The 15,830-nt window shown below is 42.7% G+C and overlaps 2 protein-coding genes across 8 annotated transcripts in view; one reads left to right on the forward strand and one right to left on the reverse strand.

The window, feature by feature from the left end:
• The window catches only part of KCTD6 (potassium channel tetramerization domain containing 6), a 36,814-nt gene extending 26,463 nt beyond the window's left edge, over positions 1-10,351 (reverse strand). For all 7 annotated transcript variants that reach the window (XR_004312094.1, XR_004312093.1, XR_001366043.2 and 4 more), the window contains exons 1-4: positions 9,991-10,351; positions 8,996-9,110; positions 7,240-7,353; positions 4,043-4,125 (exon numbers count right to left, since the gene is read on the reverse strand). The gene's annotated coding sequence lies outside the window, so the exon portion shown is untranslated. The remainder of the gene's footprint in view (positions 1-4,042; positions 4,126-7,239; positions 7,354-8,995; positions 9,111-9,990) is intronic.
• A 98-nt stretch (positions 10,352-10,449) lies between these two features.
• On the forward strand, positions 10,450-15,070 carry PDHB (pyruvate dehydrogenase E1 subunit beta). Its single transcript, XM_006184815.3, has 10 exons — positions 10,450-10,553; positions 10,642-10,695; positions 11,644-11,751; positions 11,842-11,904; positions 12,008-12,043; positions 12,191-12,476; positions 12,879-12,989; positions 13,334-13,425; positions 14,116-14,257; positions 14,535-15,070. Exons 1-10 carry the CDS (start codon positions 10,512-10,514, stop codon positions 14,678-14,680), a joined length of 1,080 nt encoding a protein of 359 aa, XP_006184877.1. The 5' UTR covers positions 10,450-10,511; the 3' UTR covers positions 14,681-15,070.
• The last annotated feature ends 760 nt before the right edge of the window (positions 15,071-15,830 follow it).

The following is a 15,830-nucleotide window of genomic DNA, read 5'->3' on the forward strand; positions in this document are numbered from 1 at the left end:
ATCATCACCCTGTAGGAAAGTGGCAAGGTCTGCAGACCATCCTGTTAGACGCAGGCCAGTGAGCAGGGAGGAGGCCTAGGGCGGCCGTGATACTAAACCGTCGGGGCTGCTCGGAGAAAACCGCCTCATGCCGACAAACATCCACCTTTTCTCACGGACTGTCTTGTAATAAGTTTCACTATTTTCTGATATCAAAAAATGTAAGCTAAATATAAAATACAATTCAGTATGTGGTCGGTAGCTCACAGTGGAAAAAAATATGACAATGAATATATGTATGTTCATGTATAACTGAAAAATTGTGCTCTACACTGGAATTTGACACATTGTAAAATGACTATAACTCAATAAAAAATAGTTAAAAATATATATATAATTCAATATGTGGTAAAAGCCAAATAGAGATGCTAACTAGGTCCCTAAATACATATATATAACATAAATAATTCACATTATACACATATGCAATAAAACATGCATGTATTAATATAATATATACACTATATATTAACATGCAATATATGTTATCAGACAACATAAATATAAAATACCATTCAGTATGTGGTAAAAACCAAGTAGTTAGAGATTCCATGCTAACTAGGCATCTCTTTTTCTCTACACACGCACGCAACATATATAACATAAATTACATATTATATACCTTACATATGCACATTATATTACAAACATTATTTATTTAGAGGCCGAGTTAGCATCTCTGACTACTTGGGTTTCACCACATACTGAATTTCACCTGGTCACACTAACCTTTTCCCCACTAGGGGAAACTGGCTGTAGAAAAACCAGCTGAGTCACTACTGGCTCTGTTAGCCACAGCCAAATACCTCTCTGGGGACTCAGGCCTTCCTGAGGCTTCCACAAGCCCAGACACTTCCTCCAGTCCTTGTGGAGGGAGAACTGGGGGAGTCACCTGCTCCTCAGCAGCCCTGTTTTTTGCTGTCCTGGCTCCAGTGCTGCCGTGCTGGACACCAGTGAGACTAGGTCCCTTAAAGCCACCTGTTTCTCCACTGTCAAAAGGCAGCTCCTTGGCACGACCTCACTCAAGTGTGACTGTCCTAGAGAAGAAGAGGATGCTTCCAGAGGGTCACAATGGACCTGGATGTCTCAGGTCTGGGTGCCAGTTCACAGCCACTTGCTGTGGAGAAACCCCAACAAGAACAATGGTTGGCATTTATTGAGCATTTACTATATACCAGATACTGTGCAAAATACCTTATTGCATTTGTTTTTTATCATCTCACCCTTCCTCCAAGGTCGGCACTTGTCCCTGGCTTGAGCCTTGCCCTTTTGGTGGGTTCCTCTTAGAAGACCTTAATTCATTTTTTAAAAATTAACATTTATATGACACTTACTCTGTGGAAGACACTGTTCTAAGCAGCTTTACAAACATTAACTCATGCCTGTTCCTGCCAGTGGACCTTTAATCTTGATTTCAAAGTAGAAATGCGTACACATGAACTATATTGGCAAGAGTGGGGGGAAGAAGGCACTTTCAGACATTGCTTGTGGGAAGACAAATTTGGAAATCAATATGACAATACTGAACATAACTTAAAAAACACATAGTTACTTTGAACTTGAAATTCTTCCTCTAGAAATTATTCACAGATGCATTTACATGAGTGTGCAAAGACATATGGACGAGGCATTCCATTGTACCGTGTTTATAATAAAAGACCAGAAGATTAGGGCACAGTGTCAAAGGGCATCAGTTAAATAAATTATGATGTAGCCACACTCTGAATACTATACGGCTGTGAAGATGAATGAGGGACATCTACTTGCTCTGGTATGCAAAGCCCTCTGAGATGTGTCTCTAACGAAAAAACAAAGCACAGGGCAAATGTGTGTCCTAAAAACTAACATTTAAGCCAAAACACAGGGTGATGATTCCAGGAAGAACAGAGTAAACACACTCTGCCCTATCTGTTACACTGACTGCAACTACAGATCCTCTCAGAATGCATGGAGCAGTGACTAAGGATGCTGACAAGCAAATGGTAGTGGGTGAATCAGGGAATGAGACCAGAACCCGAAGGTCCACCTAACTGTGAGAAGTTCAGGATTCTTCCTTCAGTATTGCCCAGCCTGGACTCAAAGGCATCTGCTCAAAACTCAGCAGTGTTCATCAGGTACAGACAGAAAGAGCTCCAAGAGAAATCGTCTCTTTCTGATCTGAGGTGCGTGAGGGGTGTGGATGGGAAGGATGGGGGTTGCGGAGTGGGAATAACCCCTTTGGGGTTTTGTTTTACTTTTTCTTTTTTTCTGCCCCAGGCTGCAGGCAATACCTCGGTGCGGGTGGCCGCAGTGCGTTGTCAGACACTTAAAACTCTGAGGGAGGGGAAATGTGTCTCCAACCAGAAGAGCTGCAGTTGCCAGAGCATGGGGAGAACACCACTGCTTTGTTTCTCTCCCTGTCCTCCCTCGGCCCCACACGCTGACGCGGCGGTGAGACGTGCACAACAGAGCAGGGAAACTAAACCGCACCATTAGGGACTGCACTGTGTCCCCCTCAAATTCACACAGTGAAGTCCTAACCCCTAGAGTCTCAGAAGGTGACTGGATTTGGAGATGGCCTTCAAAGAGGTAATTAAGGCAAAACGAAGTCATTCAGGTATGGACTCAGCCGAGTCCAGTATGACTGGTGTCATTATAAGAAAAGGGGACTAGGACCCAGGCACAGAGGAAAGACCATGTGAGGACACAGCAAGAGGGCAAGGAGAGCGGCTTCAGAGGAAACCAACCTGCCAGGAAACTGGGCCTCCAGAACAGGGCGAAAACACGTTTCTGCTGTTTAGGTCACCCGGTCTGTGGTATTCTGTTATGGCAGCCCTAGCAAACTAAATTCACTTCTCTCTCTGGTGGGGGGACTGGGAAGGGAGGGTCTAGGGCATCAAAAATACTGAGGAGGTCATAGAGATGAGGCCGGATCAAGGGAGACATCCCAGAAAGCTGTGCATGGACTCCTGGGCTCAGCCTGGGGCTTACACGTACAGATCTGACCCGAAACAGCACACCACAAGCTTTGCCAACTGAGCCACAAGGTAGCACACTGCCCAGGTCCCTGACTGACCACTGGGTGGCACACACATGGGACTGATCCAAGTGGCACTGCAAATGCTTTCAAAACTGAGCTGACTGTGGAACCATAGCCCACAGCAGGCAGGCTGAAACTTGCAGCCCGAACACCTTCTGGATTACCTGCAAAATGTAAAGTATCAACACTCGCTGGCCAGACTGACAAAGTAATAAAGAGAGAAGACATAAGATGCTAATTTCAGGAATGAAAAGGGGATATTATGACAGACCTCACAGACTTTAAAAGTGAATTCTGGAAACAAACCAACATATCAACTTAGCAACTTGGATGAAATGGATCTATTCCTTAAAAAATAAAAATAACTGAGATTCACTCAAGAGTGAATAGATAACCTGTAATCCTATATTCATTAAAGGTATAGAATTTGTAGTTAAAAGCTCCATAAAAAAGAAATCTCTGGATGGTTTCAGATACAAATTCTACCAAACATTTAAAGAAAAAATAAAACCAATTCTACACAATATCTTTCAGAAAACAGAAGAGGAGGGAACACTGCCCAACTCATTTTGAGGCCAAGATCACCCTGATACCAAACCAGACAAGACAAGACAACTACAGACCAATTATCTTTCATAAACAAGGACATAAATTTCCTCAACAAAATATTGACAAATCAAATCCAGCAACATATATGTCTGTGTACATGTATGTGAGTGTACATATATCTCACCATAACCAAGCGGAATGTATACCAGCAATGCAACATTGGTTCAACATTTGAAAATCAATCAACGTAACTCAAACTTTTAACACACTAAAGAAGAAAAATCAAATGATGATATAAACTGATGCAGAAAAAGCATTTGACAAAATTCAACGGCCATTCATGACAAAAAGAGCTCAGCAAAATAGAAACAGAGGGAACTCCCTTAGCCTGAATGAGGATCTTTACAAAAAAATTAAAACAAACATCACACTTACTGGTAAAAGATTGAATGCTTTTCCTCTAAGATAGGAAACAAGGCAAAGATGTCCATTCTCACCACTCCTGTTCAGCATAGGTACTAGAAGACCAGCAAAAAGGCAAGAAAAAAAAAAAAGAAGACACAAATATTAGAAACAAAGAAGTAAAACTGTCTCCTTCACAGACAACATAATTGTCCAAAGAGACAATCTCATGGAACCTACCAAAAAAAAAAAAGCTTCTAGAAAAAATAAATGAGTTTAGCCAAGGATGCAGAACATAATGTCAAAACTGGAAAATCAACTGTTCCTAAATACTAGCAGTAAACAACTAGAAACTGAAATTTTAAAAAATAACATTTACAATAGCCTTAAAAGGACAGAAATATTTAGGCATGAATGTAGTAAAATATGTGCAAGATCTGTGTGCTTAAAACTACAAAAGACTGATGAAAGAAATCAAAGAAGTCTGAAGTGATGGAGAGACATGCTGTGCTTAGAGGTTGGAAGACTCAGTAAAATACCAGTTCTTTCCAAAACATTCTATAGATTCGAAACTATTCTATCAAGATTTTTTTTTGTAGCTGCAGACAAGTTGATTGTAAAACAACTTTGGGGAAAAAAAAAAGAGTAATGTTGGAGGACTCACATTACTTGATTTTAAAAATTACTATACAGCTACAGTAATTAAAACAGTGTAATACTGAAAAGGGGATAAAACACAGAGATCAGAACAGAATAGAAAGTCCAAAACCAGAAACCACTCAAATCAACCAACTGATTTTTGCACAGAGGTGTGAAGGCAATTCAATGGAGAAAAGATGGTCTTTTTACCAAATAGTATCTAAATAACTGGACATCCATATGTAAAAAAACTCTGGACCTAAACCTCACAGCTTATACAAAAATTAACTTAAAATGGACCATAGAGCTAAATGTAGAACTATGAAACTCTAGAAGAAAACATCAGATAAAAGCTTTGCAACCTGGTGTTAGGCACAGTTCTCAGCTATGACACCAAAACATGATCCATAAAAGAAAATTTTGATAAACCAAACTGTACACTTAAAATGGTTAAAATGGTAACTTTTATGTTATACATCTTTTATCACAATATAAAACAGTCTAGTTAGAGTATGAGCAAAAGTCTTGAGCAGACACTTCACCAAAGATGGGTGGCAAGTAAGCACATGGAAAAGTGTTCAGTGTCATTAAACATTAGAGAAATGCAAATTAAAGTAATGAGTGACAGCAATACACATCTATTAGAATGGCAAAAATAAAAATTGTTGATAGTAAGTATGAGGTACTGACAGGGATCCCAGAGCAGCTGGACATCTCATACACTGCTGGAGGTAACCTAAAATGGTAGAGCCACTCTGGAAAAAGTCTGACAACTTCTTAAAAGTTAAACATAACATACAATCATATGGCTGGGTACCTAAAGAAATGAAAATTTACATTCACACAAAAACCTGTAAACCAATGTTCACAGCAGCTTTACTGGAAATAGCTAAAATAAGATAAAACCTAAACGTCCTTGTATGGATGAATGGATAACCGGATACAGCCATCTAGCTATTCAGCAATAAAAGAGAATGAAATGTTGATACATGCAGCTACTTGAATGCATCTCAAGGGCATTGGGCTGAGTGACAACAATCAATCTCAAAGGTGATTCCATGTAAAAAAGATTCTTGAAATAACAAATTATAGTGATTGAGAAGAGATCAGTGGTTACCAGAAGTTAGGGGCGGGGGAAGGTGTGACTGTGAGGTAACAGGAGGGAGTTTCTTTGCGGTGACGGAACAATTCTGTATTCTGACTGTGCTGGTGGTTACATGAATCCATACATGTGACAAAATTCTGTAGTACTATACACATGCTAAAGAACGCATATACAAACTGATGAAAGCTGAATAAAATGTCTACCTGAGTTAAAAGCATTGTACCAGTGTCAATTCTGGGTTTCGACAATGTGCTGTGGTTACAGATGATCTTACCATCAGACAAAGCTGTACGCAAGTACACAAAAACTCTCCGTACACTCTTTTATGTTTTTGCATTTCTTGTGAGTCTTAAGGTCTCTCCAAAGAAAAAGTTCTAAGAAAAAAAGGAGTAAACTATTGATACTTAACAACATGGGTGAATCAATCTCAGTAACATTTTGCTGAGCTAAAGAAGCCAGACACAACAGTACACAGTGTATAACTCCACTTATTTCAGGTTCTAAAACTGGCAAACTGAAATATGATGATGGAAATCAGACACGGGGTTGCCTGTGAGGTGCTGTGTGGGGAGCTACATAGGAGGAGACATGAAGGAACATTCCGGGGTGGTGGAAATGTGTATTTGATACGTGTTTAAGTTACACCTAAAAAGGTGGAGTGAAAAGTCTTCCTGAGTAAACCTTGCCTGCAATGACCAAAGAGAAAACAAAGTTTGGCAAACCTAAAGAAATGGAAAATTTTGGATAAAGGACTTTTGCCGACTGACAACCCAAAGTGACTTGAGGATAAATGTTCCTGGAACTTTGGAAAGATTTAATTCTGAGGAAGAAGTGGCCTAGTTGGCCAACTTACACTTTCCAATCCCCTTCTGTAAAATCTAGTGAGCGTGTGAATGTGGATTGGCTTTGAAAAGATTATAGATTTAAAAGTCAGCACTTTTATCTTTTGTACCTTTTACTCTGAAACATAAAACTATGCCTAGCTTTTCCAAACTGGCCATTTATAGCGTCTGAAAGGAAAGCGCATTACTGATGAATATACCTAATGTGCCTGCAATGTCCACAGCTATTATTTCAAAAGGAAGTTCTCATCTGAGGCCGGCTGAGGCCTGTGGAGTCTCCACTGCCTTCCTGACTGAACTGGCCAGACTAGCTGCACAGACTCGGAGTTCCTGGCTTTTTTGGATCTCTGTGTAAATATGGCGCAAGAACACTGTCCTCTGTCTGGACCACAGTCCAGATTCTGGCTTCCCTTCGGGTCACTGTTCCTTTAGCCTGATGTCTCCTTTTGCTCTGTAATTTTAATCTTGAACTCTTTCAGTGCTGGATGGTGGGAGACATGGGAGATCCGGCTCACATTTTCATTCTAAGTAGAACCCAGGAATCCCTGAGGGGATTCTCAAATTCAGGGGTTTCCCAGGGACACTGTGGCTGCCTGGGAAATGCTGGGGTTTCCTGCCAAGGTCTTGCCAAGAACGTCACTCACCATCACCATCTGGCTCTACAAGGATTGAGTCATTAGCCACTGCAGTCCATCCACACACGCTGAAAGGAGTTCATGATGGAGATCAGGAATGAGGCACTCTATGCTCTGAGAAAACTGGCAGAACAGGCCTTCTGATAGTTAGATATTTTTGAGACAAGAGGGAAGGGGACAGGGCACAACTTTTGAAAGAATTACACAGCAATGGAAGATTTGACTCCCAGTAGGACTTGAGGCCCAAGATGGGAGAGATCTAACTTCCAGTAGACCTTGAGCTTCATTATATGCTCACTGTAACATGTTAGCATACTAAATGGCACCCCCACAGGTGCCATGACAGTTCGGAGGCTACCCATAAAAGGTCAAAAAGTGGGTGGTGGCCGAATTCCTGGGACTCCCAGCCCCTTCCCCAAAGTAGATGGAATAATCCACCCACTTATTAGTACATGAAATAACCGAGCCCATAAAAACTAAACACCCCCAGGGCTCAGTGGTAGAGTGCATGCTTAACGTGCATGGGTTCAAAACTCAGTAGCTCCTCTACAAACAAACAAACAATTACTTCTCCCCCCAACAAAAACAAAACAAAAACAAAACCCCCCAAAAAACTAACTACCCTCGCACCTTGTGGCCACTCTCACTTTCCTAGAGGACCCCATGCTGAGGTCACTGCCTCTCACCTCTTGCGATAGCCCACACTCTGCCTATGGAACATGTATCTACTTTTATTTTAAACACCCTCACCCCTCGCAGCCTCTCTTGCCTTCTGAGACCTCCTGCACTCTGACTATGGAGTATCTCCCTGAATAAACCTGAGACAGGAGGGAAGGGGGCAGGGCACAGCCATTGAAGAAATGACAGCACTTAACAACGAAATGGCTGAAGATTCAGCTCCCAGTAGGCCTTGAGGCTCAAATTGGCGGGAGATTTGACTTCTAGGAGACCTTGAGCTTCATTATATGCTCGTTGTAATATTAACATGGTAAATGGCACTCCCACAGGTGCTATGACAGCTCCAAGGCTAATCATAAAAGGTCAAAGGGTGGGCAGTGGCCAAATTCCTGGGAATTTCAGCCCCTTCCCCAGGGTACTTGGAATGGCCCTCCCACTTGTTAGCATATGAAACCACTGAGAGCAACACCACGACTCTTGGCGGCCTCTCTTCTTCCCTCATCTTTGGAGACGGCCCACACTCTGTCTATGGAACGTGTACCTACTTCTACTTTAATCCGAGCACCCAACCCCAACACCTCGTGGCCTTTCTCTTGCCTTCTGAAAGAGCCTACACTCTGTGCAGTATGTATCTCTCTAAATAAACCTACCTTTACTCAACTATGGCTCACTCTTGAATTCTTTCCTACAGGAAACCAAGGACCCACACTTGGTGGGGCACGTCCGAGGCTCTACCAAGACCTGGGACACGGCCCTCCTTACGTCCCACATCCGTTTGTTTATCCACTTTCACTCAACTATGGCTCACTCTTGAAGCCAAGGACTCACTTGATGGGGCGTGTCCCAGGGACTCACCTGGGACCTGGGACCTGGGACATGGCCATCCTCTTGTGCCCCGTTTCCCTGCAACATCTTCAGGAGAAAAGCTTACGAAACCAATTTCTTGCATCTTACCATGCTTAGAAAAGGACTAAAATCATTAACTAAAATATCTGTGCCTTGTGACTAGCAGTAACCTTCTACCAAGAAGGGTGCTTGATTGCATACTCTTTCCCAAAATTACAGATGTGCTAACATCCCCACTTACCTCTTCCAAGCAGTTCCTCAGAGCTATCTGAGAGGCAGTCTTCTGTGAAAACTCACAGCTCTTACATTGTGCACATTTATTTCGTCCACAGACTTAAGGGACTATACCATGGTGCCTGGTGAGAGAGACATGGAAGGTGTTGACTCCATATCTTAGAGACCATCTTTCCATTTTACAGATGAGCAAGCAGAGGCCCAGTGATCAAAGGCTATCTTTATGCAGCTGCGCCCAAATTTGTACCTCTAGTGCCACTTAGTCCGTAGCTCCAGGCTACTATATCCAACCTAAGTGTGACCCAGTCATCTAAATACAGTTTATTCAGAGTGAATTCTTAGCTCCCACCCGCTCCAGGCGCCTCCCCTCCCCCATCCATCCAACAACAACAAAACCCCCCAAATGTTCCTCAACTCTTCTCCTTTCCTCACAGCAATCCTACTGATTTCAGTCCTAAACAGATCTCAAATGGCGAAGCTGCCCTCTAGTCCAACTCTCTCTGCCAGACTCCCTACCGTCTCCCTGCTTCCACCCTCATTCCCGTTCCTCTCATTCTCAACCGGCATCTAGACTCATTCCTGTGACCTAGTCACTCCACTGAGGCACTGGCTTCCCAGAGCCATTAGATTAAACCCAAGTAGCCTGCAGCCCTCAGAAGAATTTTTGGAATGTCCTGCAGATGAATGAGGACTGAGGGAGCCCCCAAAGGTTCCGCCTGACTCCTCCCCCAGGACCCACCCGCAGCGGCCGAAATGAGACTGAAAAGAGGAAGCTTCCAGAGGCTTCCCTAGTCAGGTGTTCGGCCCTATAAAGCCCTCTCTAAATGCAAGTTACTGTAACTTCCTCCCAGGTGGGACCCCACCTTACACTTTGGGAAGAAATAGGAAAAGATTACCCTTTAGAGTCAGACAGTCCTAAATTCAAATCCCGGCTCAGTTAAGCAATCCCTGCTTCTCTATACCCATCTGCGAAATGGAGCTAATAGTAATAACACTAATTACCTGAGAGGGTTTTTGTGAGAATTAAATGGGCCATAAAGCACTTAACACAATGCCTGGCACACAGGAAAACTCTGGTTCACATTCCGAGACCGTGCTGTCCAGGGAAGAGGAGGCTTGCTGTAAGATTTAAATTCCCAGTCGCTATACTGTGTACAAGCGCTACTTGGTGCCCAAAAGACTTCAGTGTCTGCAAAAGCCTGGCCTAATTCTTAAGGTCCTTCCAGCCTGGAGTCACGCTGAGTCTGAGTTTTGGTCCCAACAGCAGGGACGTGTTACCGGCGTGCACCGGTGTGAACCTGGCGCGCCAGCAGCTACCGGCTCTCAAAGTTGATACCAATCCGCCGCAGGCGGAGCGGCAGGACCACCCATGCGCCATCTCGGCCCCGCTCCTCGGGCCATGACGCACGGGGAGGCGGGGCACGCAGGCAACGAGCCCTGCCATTGGCCCGCGGAGACAGGGCCTGACTCGTCCGCGGCCCGGCTGTGTTGTCATTCGGCGGCGGCTGGAGGACACGGTCAAGATGGCGGTGGTGGCTGGACTGGCGCAGAGACCCCTCCAGCAGGTAAGCAGCGGCTCACGGGCCCCATGGCGCTGCGCGATCCCTGCCCACCCTGCCTCCCCTCTGAGTGTCCTCTCTCTCTCCCCGCCAGGTCTCCGGGCTGCTGAGAAGGCGCTTCCACCGGACGGCGCCGGCGGCGCTGCAGGTAACTGGCCCGGACGCTACCCGGGCATGGAGGGGCCTCGTCGCGCCGCGGCGCGGAGGCTGGGGTCGCCTGTCACCCCGGCGAGGCTCCATGGAATCATGGCCGATCTGAGGAAACTGGCCTTGACGTGTCTTACCTAACCTTCGTTTTAAGTTTTTTATTGTGGTAAAATATACATAATAAAATTTATCATTTTGAAGTGCCTATTCAGTGGCACTAAGTACATTTACCCTGTTGTTCATTCTCAACCAGAATTTAATCATCCCAAACAGAAACTGTACCCATTCAGTAACTCCCCATTTCTCCTTATCCCTGGTAACCTCTGTTACACTTTGTGTCTATGAATTTATCAATTCTGGGTATCTCTTATAAATGGAATCATACCATATTTGACCTTTTATGTCTGGCTTATTTCACGTAGCATGTTTTCACAGTTCATCCATGTTGTGGCATGTGTCAGAATTTTAAGGCTGAATGATATTCCACTGTAGACATATACCACATTTTGTTTATCCATTAATCTTTGATGGACATTTGGGTTGGCAAAAGCGTTTGGCAGTGCCTGGCACCTAGTGAGTGCTCAATATGTAGTAGTATTTAGGCTTCCTTGACAGTTCTCTGCTGCACAGTGTACCAAATGTGGAAATAAAACTATCCAGTATACTCTATTCAGGAAACCACCTATGAGCTGATCTGGCCAGCAGGCAGATTTTGCAGTCAGGTGCACATCAAGAAAAGTTCAGTGTACTCCTCATTTACACAACCAACCAAAGACTGGCTGTGTGTGATAGACATGCTACTTTCATTCTTTGAACTTTTAAAGAGAAGCCTATTGCAGTGATAGTTTTTATATTGTATGTTATGGGCAGCATAGGTAAAGGGAGAGAATCTCACTAGTATCCTAAGTAATCCTGAAGCTTATTGACTGTTTTCTCATACATGTGACAGATGACAGTTCGTGAGGCTATAAATCAAGGTATGGATGAAGAGCTGGAAAGAGATGAGAAGGTATTTCTGCTTGGGGAAGAAGTTGCCCAGTATGATGGGGCATATAAGGTAACCAGGATACATGAAAGCTATGCAAAATTGAGGTGGCTGTTGGCCCCCAGTACACTTAAAAGTAATGGGGTCAATGCTTAATTGTAGGTTAGTCGAGGTCTGTGGAAGAAATACGGAGATAAGAGGATCATCGACACTCCCATATCTGAGGTCAGCCCTCGTCTAGAGGCAGTCCTTTGGGGGGCATGTCTGTTAAAAGTGTACAGTTTTAATTTTTTGTGGAGTTTTACTTATGTTGTGTTTTATTTTATAGATGGGCTTTACGGGAATTGCTGTAGGTGCAGCTATGGTATGTAGTCCTCTTTATGAATCTCAGATTTCTTTTAACTTGACCTTTTAAAAACATTGATTGAATGTTGGGGGAGCAAAGTGGTTGTTTGCCACTCTTCATTGCTGTTTCTAATCTTTTTTAACATCTGTGTTTTTGATTTGACAGGCTGGGTTGCGGCCTATTTGTGAATTTATGACCTTCAATTTCTCTATGCAAGCCATTGACCAGGTTATAAACTCAGCTGCCAAGACCTACTACATGTCGGGGGGCCTTCAGTCTGTGCCCATAGTCTTCAGGGGGCCCAATGGTGCCTCAGCTGGCGTGGCTGCCCAGCACTCCCAGTGCTTTGCTGCCTGGTACGGACACTGCCCAGGCTTAAAGGTGGTCAGCCCCTGGAGTTCAGAGGATGCTAAAGGACTTATTAAATCAGCCATTCGGGATAACAATCCAGGTCAGTAGAGTGCCCTGTGGGTCTCCTTTGAACATTAAAGAACTAAAATGAAATATCTGCATGGCAGAAACCTGATAGTTAAGCTTAGACATATAAAAAATGTTAATGGTTTACAGATACAGTAAAGATAGGGAAAAAAATGTTTTTCTTATTTCTGACTGTAAGGGAGCCAGTTAGGTAAAGGAGAAATTTACTCCATACCTACAACACTGGATTAAGCCCACAGGTAAAATTAAGACTGACCAGCTTACAGACGTCAGTACCTAAACCATCCTCCTGGCTCCTGGACACAGTTTGTATGAGGCTTCCTAATCAAGTGAAACTTCTCAAAAAATGAATGATGGTGTTGCACGTACATTTTAGTCAGGTAGTTACTTTTGTTTAAATATTTACATTTTGCAGTGGTGATGCTGGAGAACGAATTGATGTATGGAGTTCCTTTTGAACTTCCCTCGGAAGCTCAGTCAAAAGATTTTCTGATTCCTATTGGAAAAGCCAAAATAGAAAGGCAAGGTAAGAGAACTTAGTATACATTTAAGTGTTATTTGTAATCTGTTCTCTCTTACTATTGATCAGATTCAGTCTAGAAGTTACTGCCTTTTACTTTGACTAGGAAATTACAGGTTGAGTTCAAGTTTAAAATGCATCATGCCATGATTGCTCATACACTTGTGCTTTCTGAATCTCAGTCCAGTAGATTTGTATTTCGTTTCTAGGAAGGCTGCCATGTTCCTCATTTCACTGGAATGAAGTTGAGTTTAAGATTTCACAAATGAACAAGAGCCATAGCTGGCTGCAGAGCGGGACAGTGTCTTTAGTTTCAACCTGACTTCTCATCTGTAACCACTTTGTTTCAGGGACACACGTAACCATAGTTTCCCATTCAAGACCTGTGGGCCACTCCTTAGAAGCTGCGACAGTGCTGTCTAAAGAGGGAATTGAATGTGAGGTAACTGGACATTCACTTGTTCTTAAAGAATCAGAAAGTTTCCTTTAAGACCCGGAAAGAGGAGTGTGAGTTCTATAACAGGTTACTCAGATATAAAATCCTGCTTTGTCACTTAGTTCTGCCTCTGCTTAAAGCTACTTGCTTTTCACATACCTGGCTTTTTACCACCTAGGTTCTGGATCTTTTTAGTATCTGCTTTGTCAGATTAAGGTCCAACCTGGAGGTAGAGTTTGGGAGAAGGGAGAACTTAGAAGTCGTTGACTCTAAGTCTTTCATATCCAGGATGTACCACTTGCTAGTTACATTTGGGCAAGTTATGTACTCTAAATCTCAGTTTCATTAGCTATAAAATGAGGATAATACATTTACTGTCCCATCAGGCTGGCTGTGAGAATTACACTTAGTGTAGTGGCTGGTATATGGCAAATAGTCACATTAGTTATTTTGATGAGGAAGTTAAGGCCAAGGGAGGATGAGTGAGTTCTGTAAGTTAACAGAGCTGCTTCTAGTAGAAAGACTTTTGTTGTAATTACAGTTTCCCCTTTGACATTTTGTTCATGAATAGGCAGATTAGATTTCCCTAGACCCAGAGATTAACAGGAAACAGGAAGGGAAGTGGTATTATGGGGATGTGACTGTATTTGTGAGCCAGTGGTTCTGTAAAGCTTACTATTTATCATATTTGTTCAGGTGATAAATATGCGAACCATCAGACCAATGGACATTGAAACAATAGAAGCCAGTGTCATGAAGACCAATCATCTCGTAACTGTGGAAGGAGGCTGGCCACAGTTCGGAGTAGGAGCTGAAATTTGTGCCAGGATCATGGAAGGTATTTCAGAGAAACTGATTCCAGAATGCTCAGGCTGTAATCCACCTTGTGTTACAGGACAAAAAGATTGAAAGCTAGGGGTGGTCAAATGACTTGAATTTTCAACTTGTAGCTTGGTATTTTTCCTTCGGGTGAATGTTTTAAAAAGCAAAACCAGAAACAGTTCTACATAATTAGCGTCCCGTTCAGATTTCCCTCTTTGGGCAGACACACCTGTGCTGAGGTGGTGGCGCTCGGCTGGTTCGTCGTGCCTCACTTGAGCTTCCTTCCCTCCTAGGCCCTGCATTCAATTTCCTGGATGCTCCTGCAGTTCGAGTCACCGGTGCTGACGTCCCTATGCCTTATGCAAAGATTCTAGAAGACAATTCTGTACCTCAGGTTAAAGACATCATATTTGCAATAAAGAAAACACTGAATATTTAGTTCTGACCTGAATTTCAAGTCACTCGGATTTACCTAAAATACCTGCTGAGACTTCACCTGGATTGTCTGTAAGACCTTATGACTCATAGTCATCTCTAAAGTAACAACACAGATGTTTTTATACTGGAAAGAAGTTTAAATGTTTGTATGTGGAAAAATTCTCCTGCCTAGGTTCCATGCTTTTTTGGTCTGTTACAATTGCCATGTTCTTTGAATAAGATGACTGTAAAATTTTATCCTCTCACTAGAAGGGCAAGGTATGAACGTGACAGAGTCCTGATGAATGATATCTCCAAAGAAAAGATAACTTACATGTAAAAAATAAAAGCATATAATCTACATTTACTGTTAGATTGTTTTGATAAGGAATAAAGGAATTCCTAACTATGACTGATTGTATTTTTATACTCTTGGAATAATAAATGTGAGGTGGAAGTCTTAAAATTCTGTTAAGAAATCATTGCTGCCAGGAACTAATCACCAGACTGCATCACTTGTAACAGGAACTTGTTCACCAACTCTTCAAATACCTAATTCTAACAGGTTCCTTTTAAAATTAAACCAAAATCCATGTTTTTTGGTTTAAAACAGACATTCCACCACACACTGCCCTCTTCAGAAAGTGAGATGGAAAAGATAGATTTAAATTAGTTATAGTTTCAGAATATATAAACAGCTCATACAACTTAATAAGAAAGAACACCAAACAACCCAATCCAAAAATGGGCAGAAGACCTAAACAGGCAGTTCTCTGATGAAGAAATACAAATGACCAATAGGCACATGAAAAAAAATGCTCAATATTGCTAATTATCAGAGAAACACAAATCAAAACTACAATGAGTTTATCACTTCACACCAGTCAGAATGGCCATCATTCAAAAGTCCGTGAACAATAAATGCTGGAGAGGGTGTGGAGAAAAGGGAATCCTCCTGCACTGCTGGTGGGAATGTAGTTTGGTGCAGCCTTTACGCAAAACAGTATGGAGGTTCCTCAAAAAACTAAAAATAGACTTACCATATGATCCAGCAATCCCACTCCTGGGCATAAATCCAGAGGGAACCTTAATTCAAAAAGACACACACACCCCAATGTTCATAGCACTGTAACAGCCAAGATATGGAAGCAACCTAAATGTCCATCGACAGA

Source organism: Camelus ferus, chromosome 17 (genome assembly GCF_009834535.1).
Source record: "Camelus ferus isolate YT-003-E chromosome 17, BCGSAC_Cfer_1.0, whole genome shotgun sequence".
Taxonomy (NCBI): Eukaryota; Metazoa; Chordata; class Mammalia; order Artiodactyla; family Camelidae; genus Camelus; species Camelus ferus.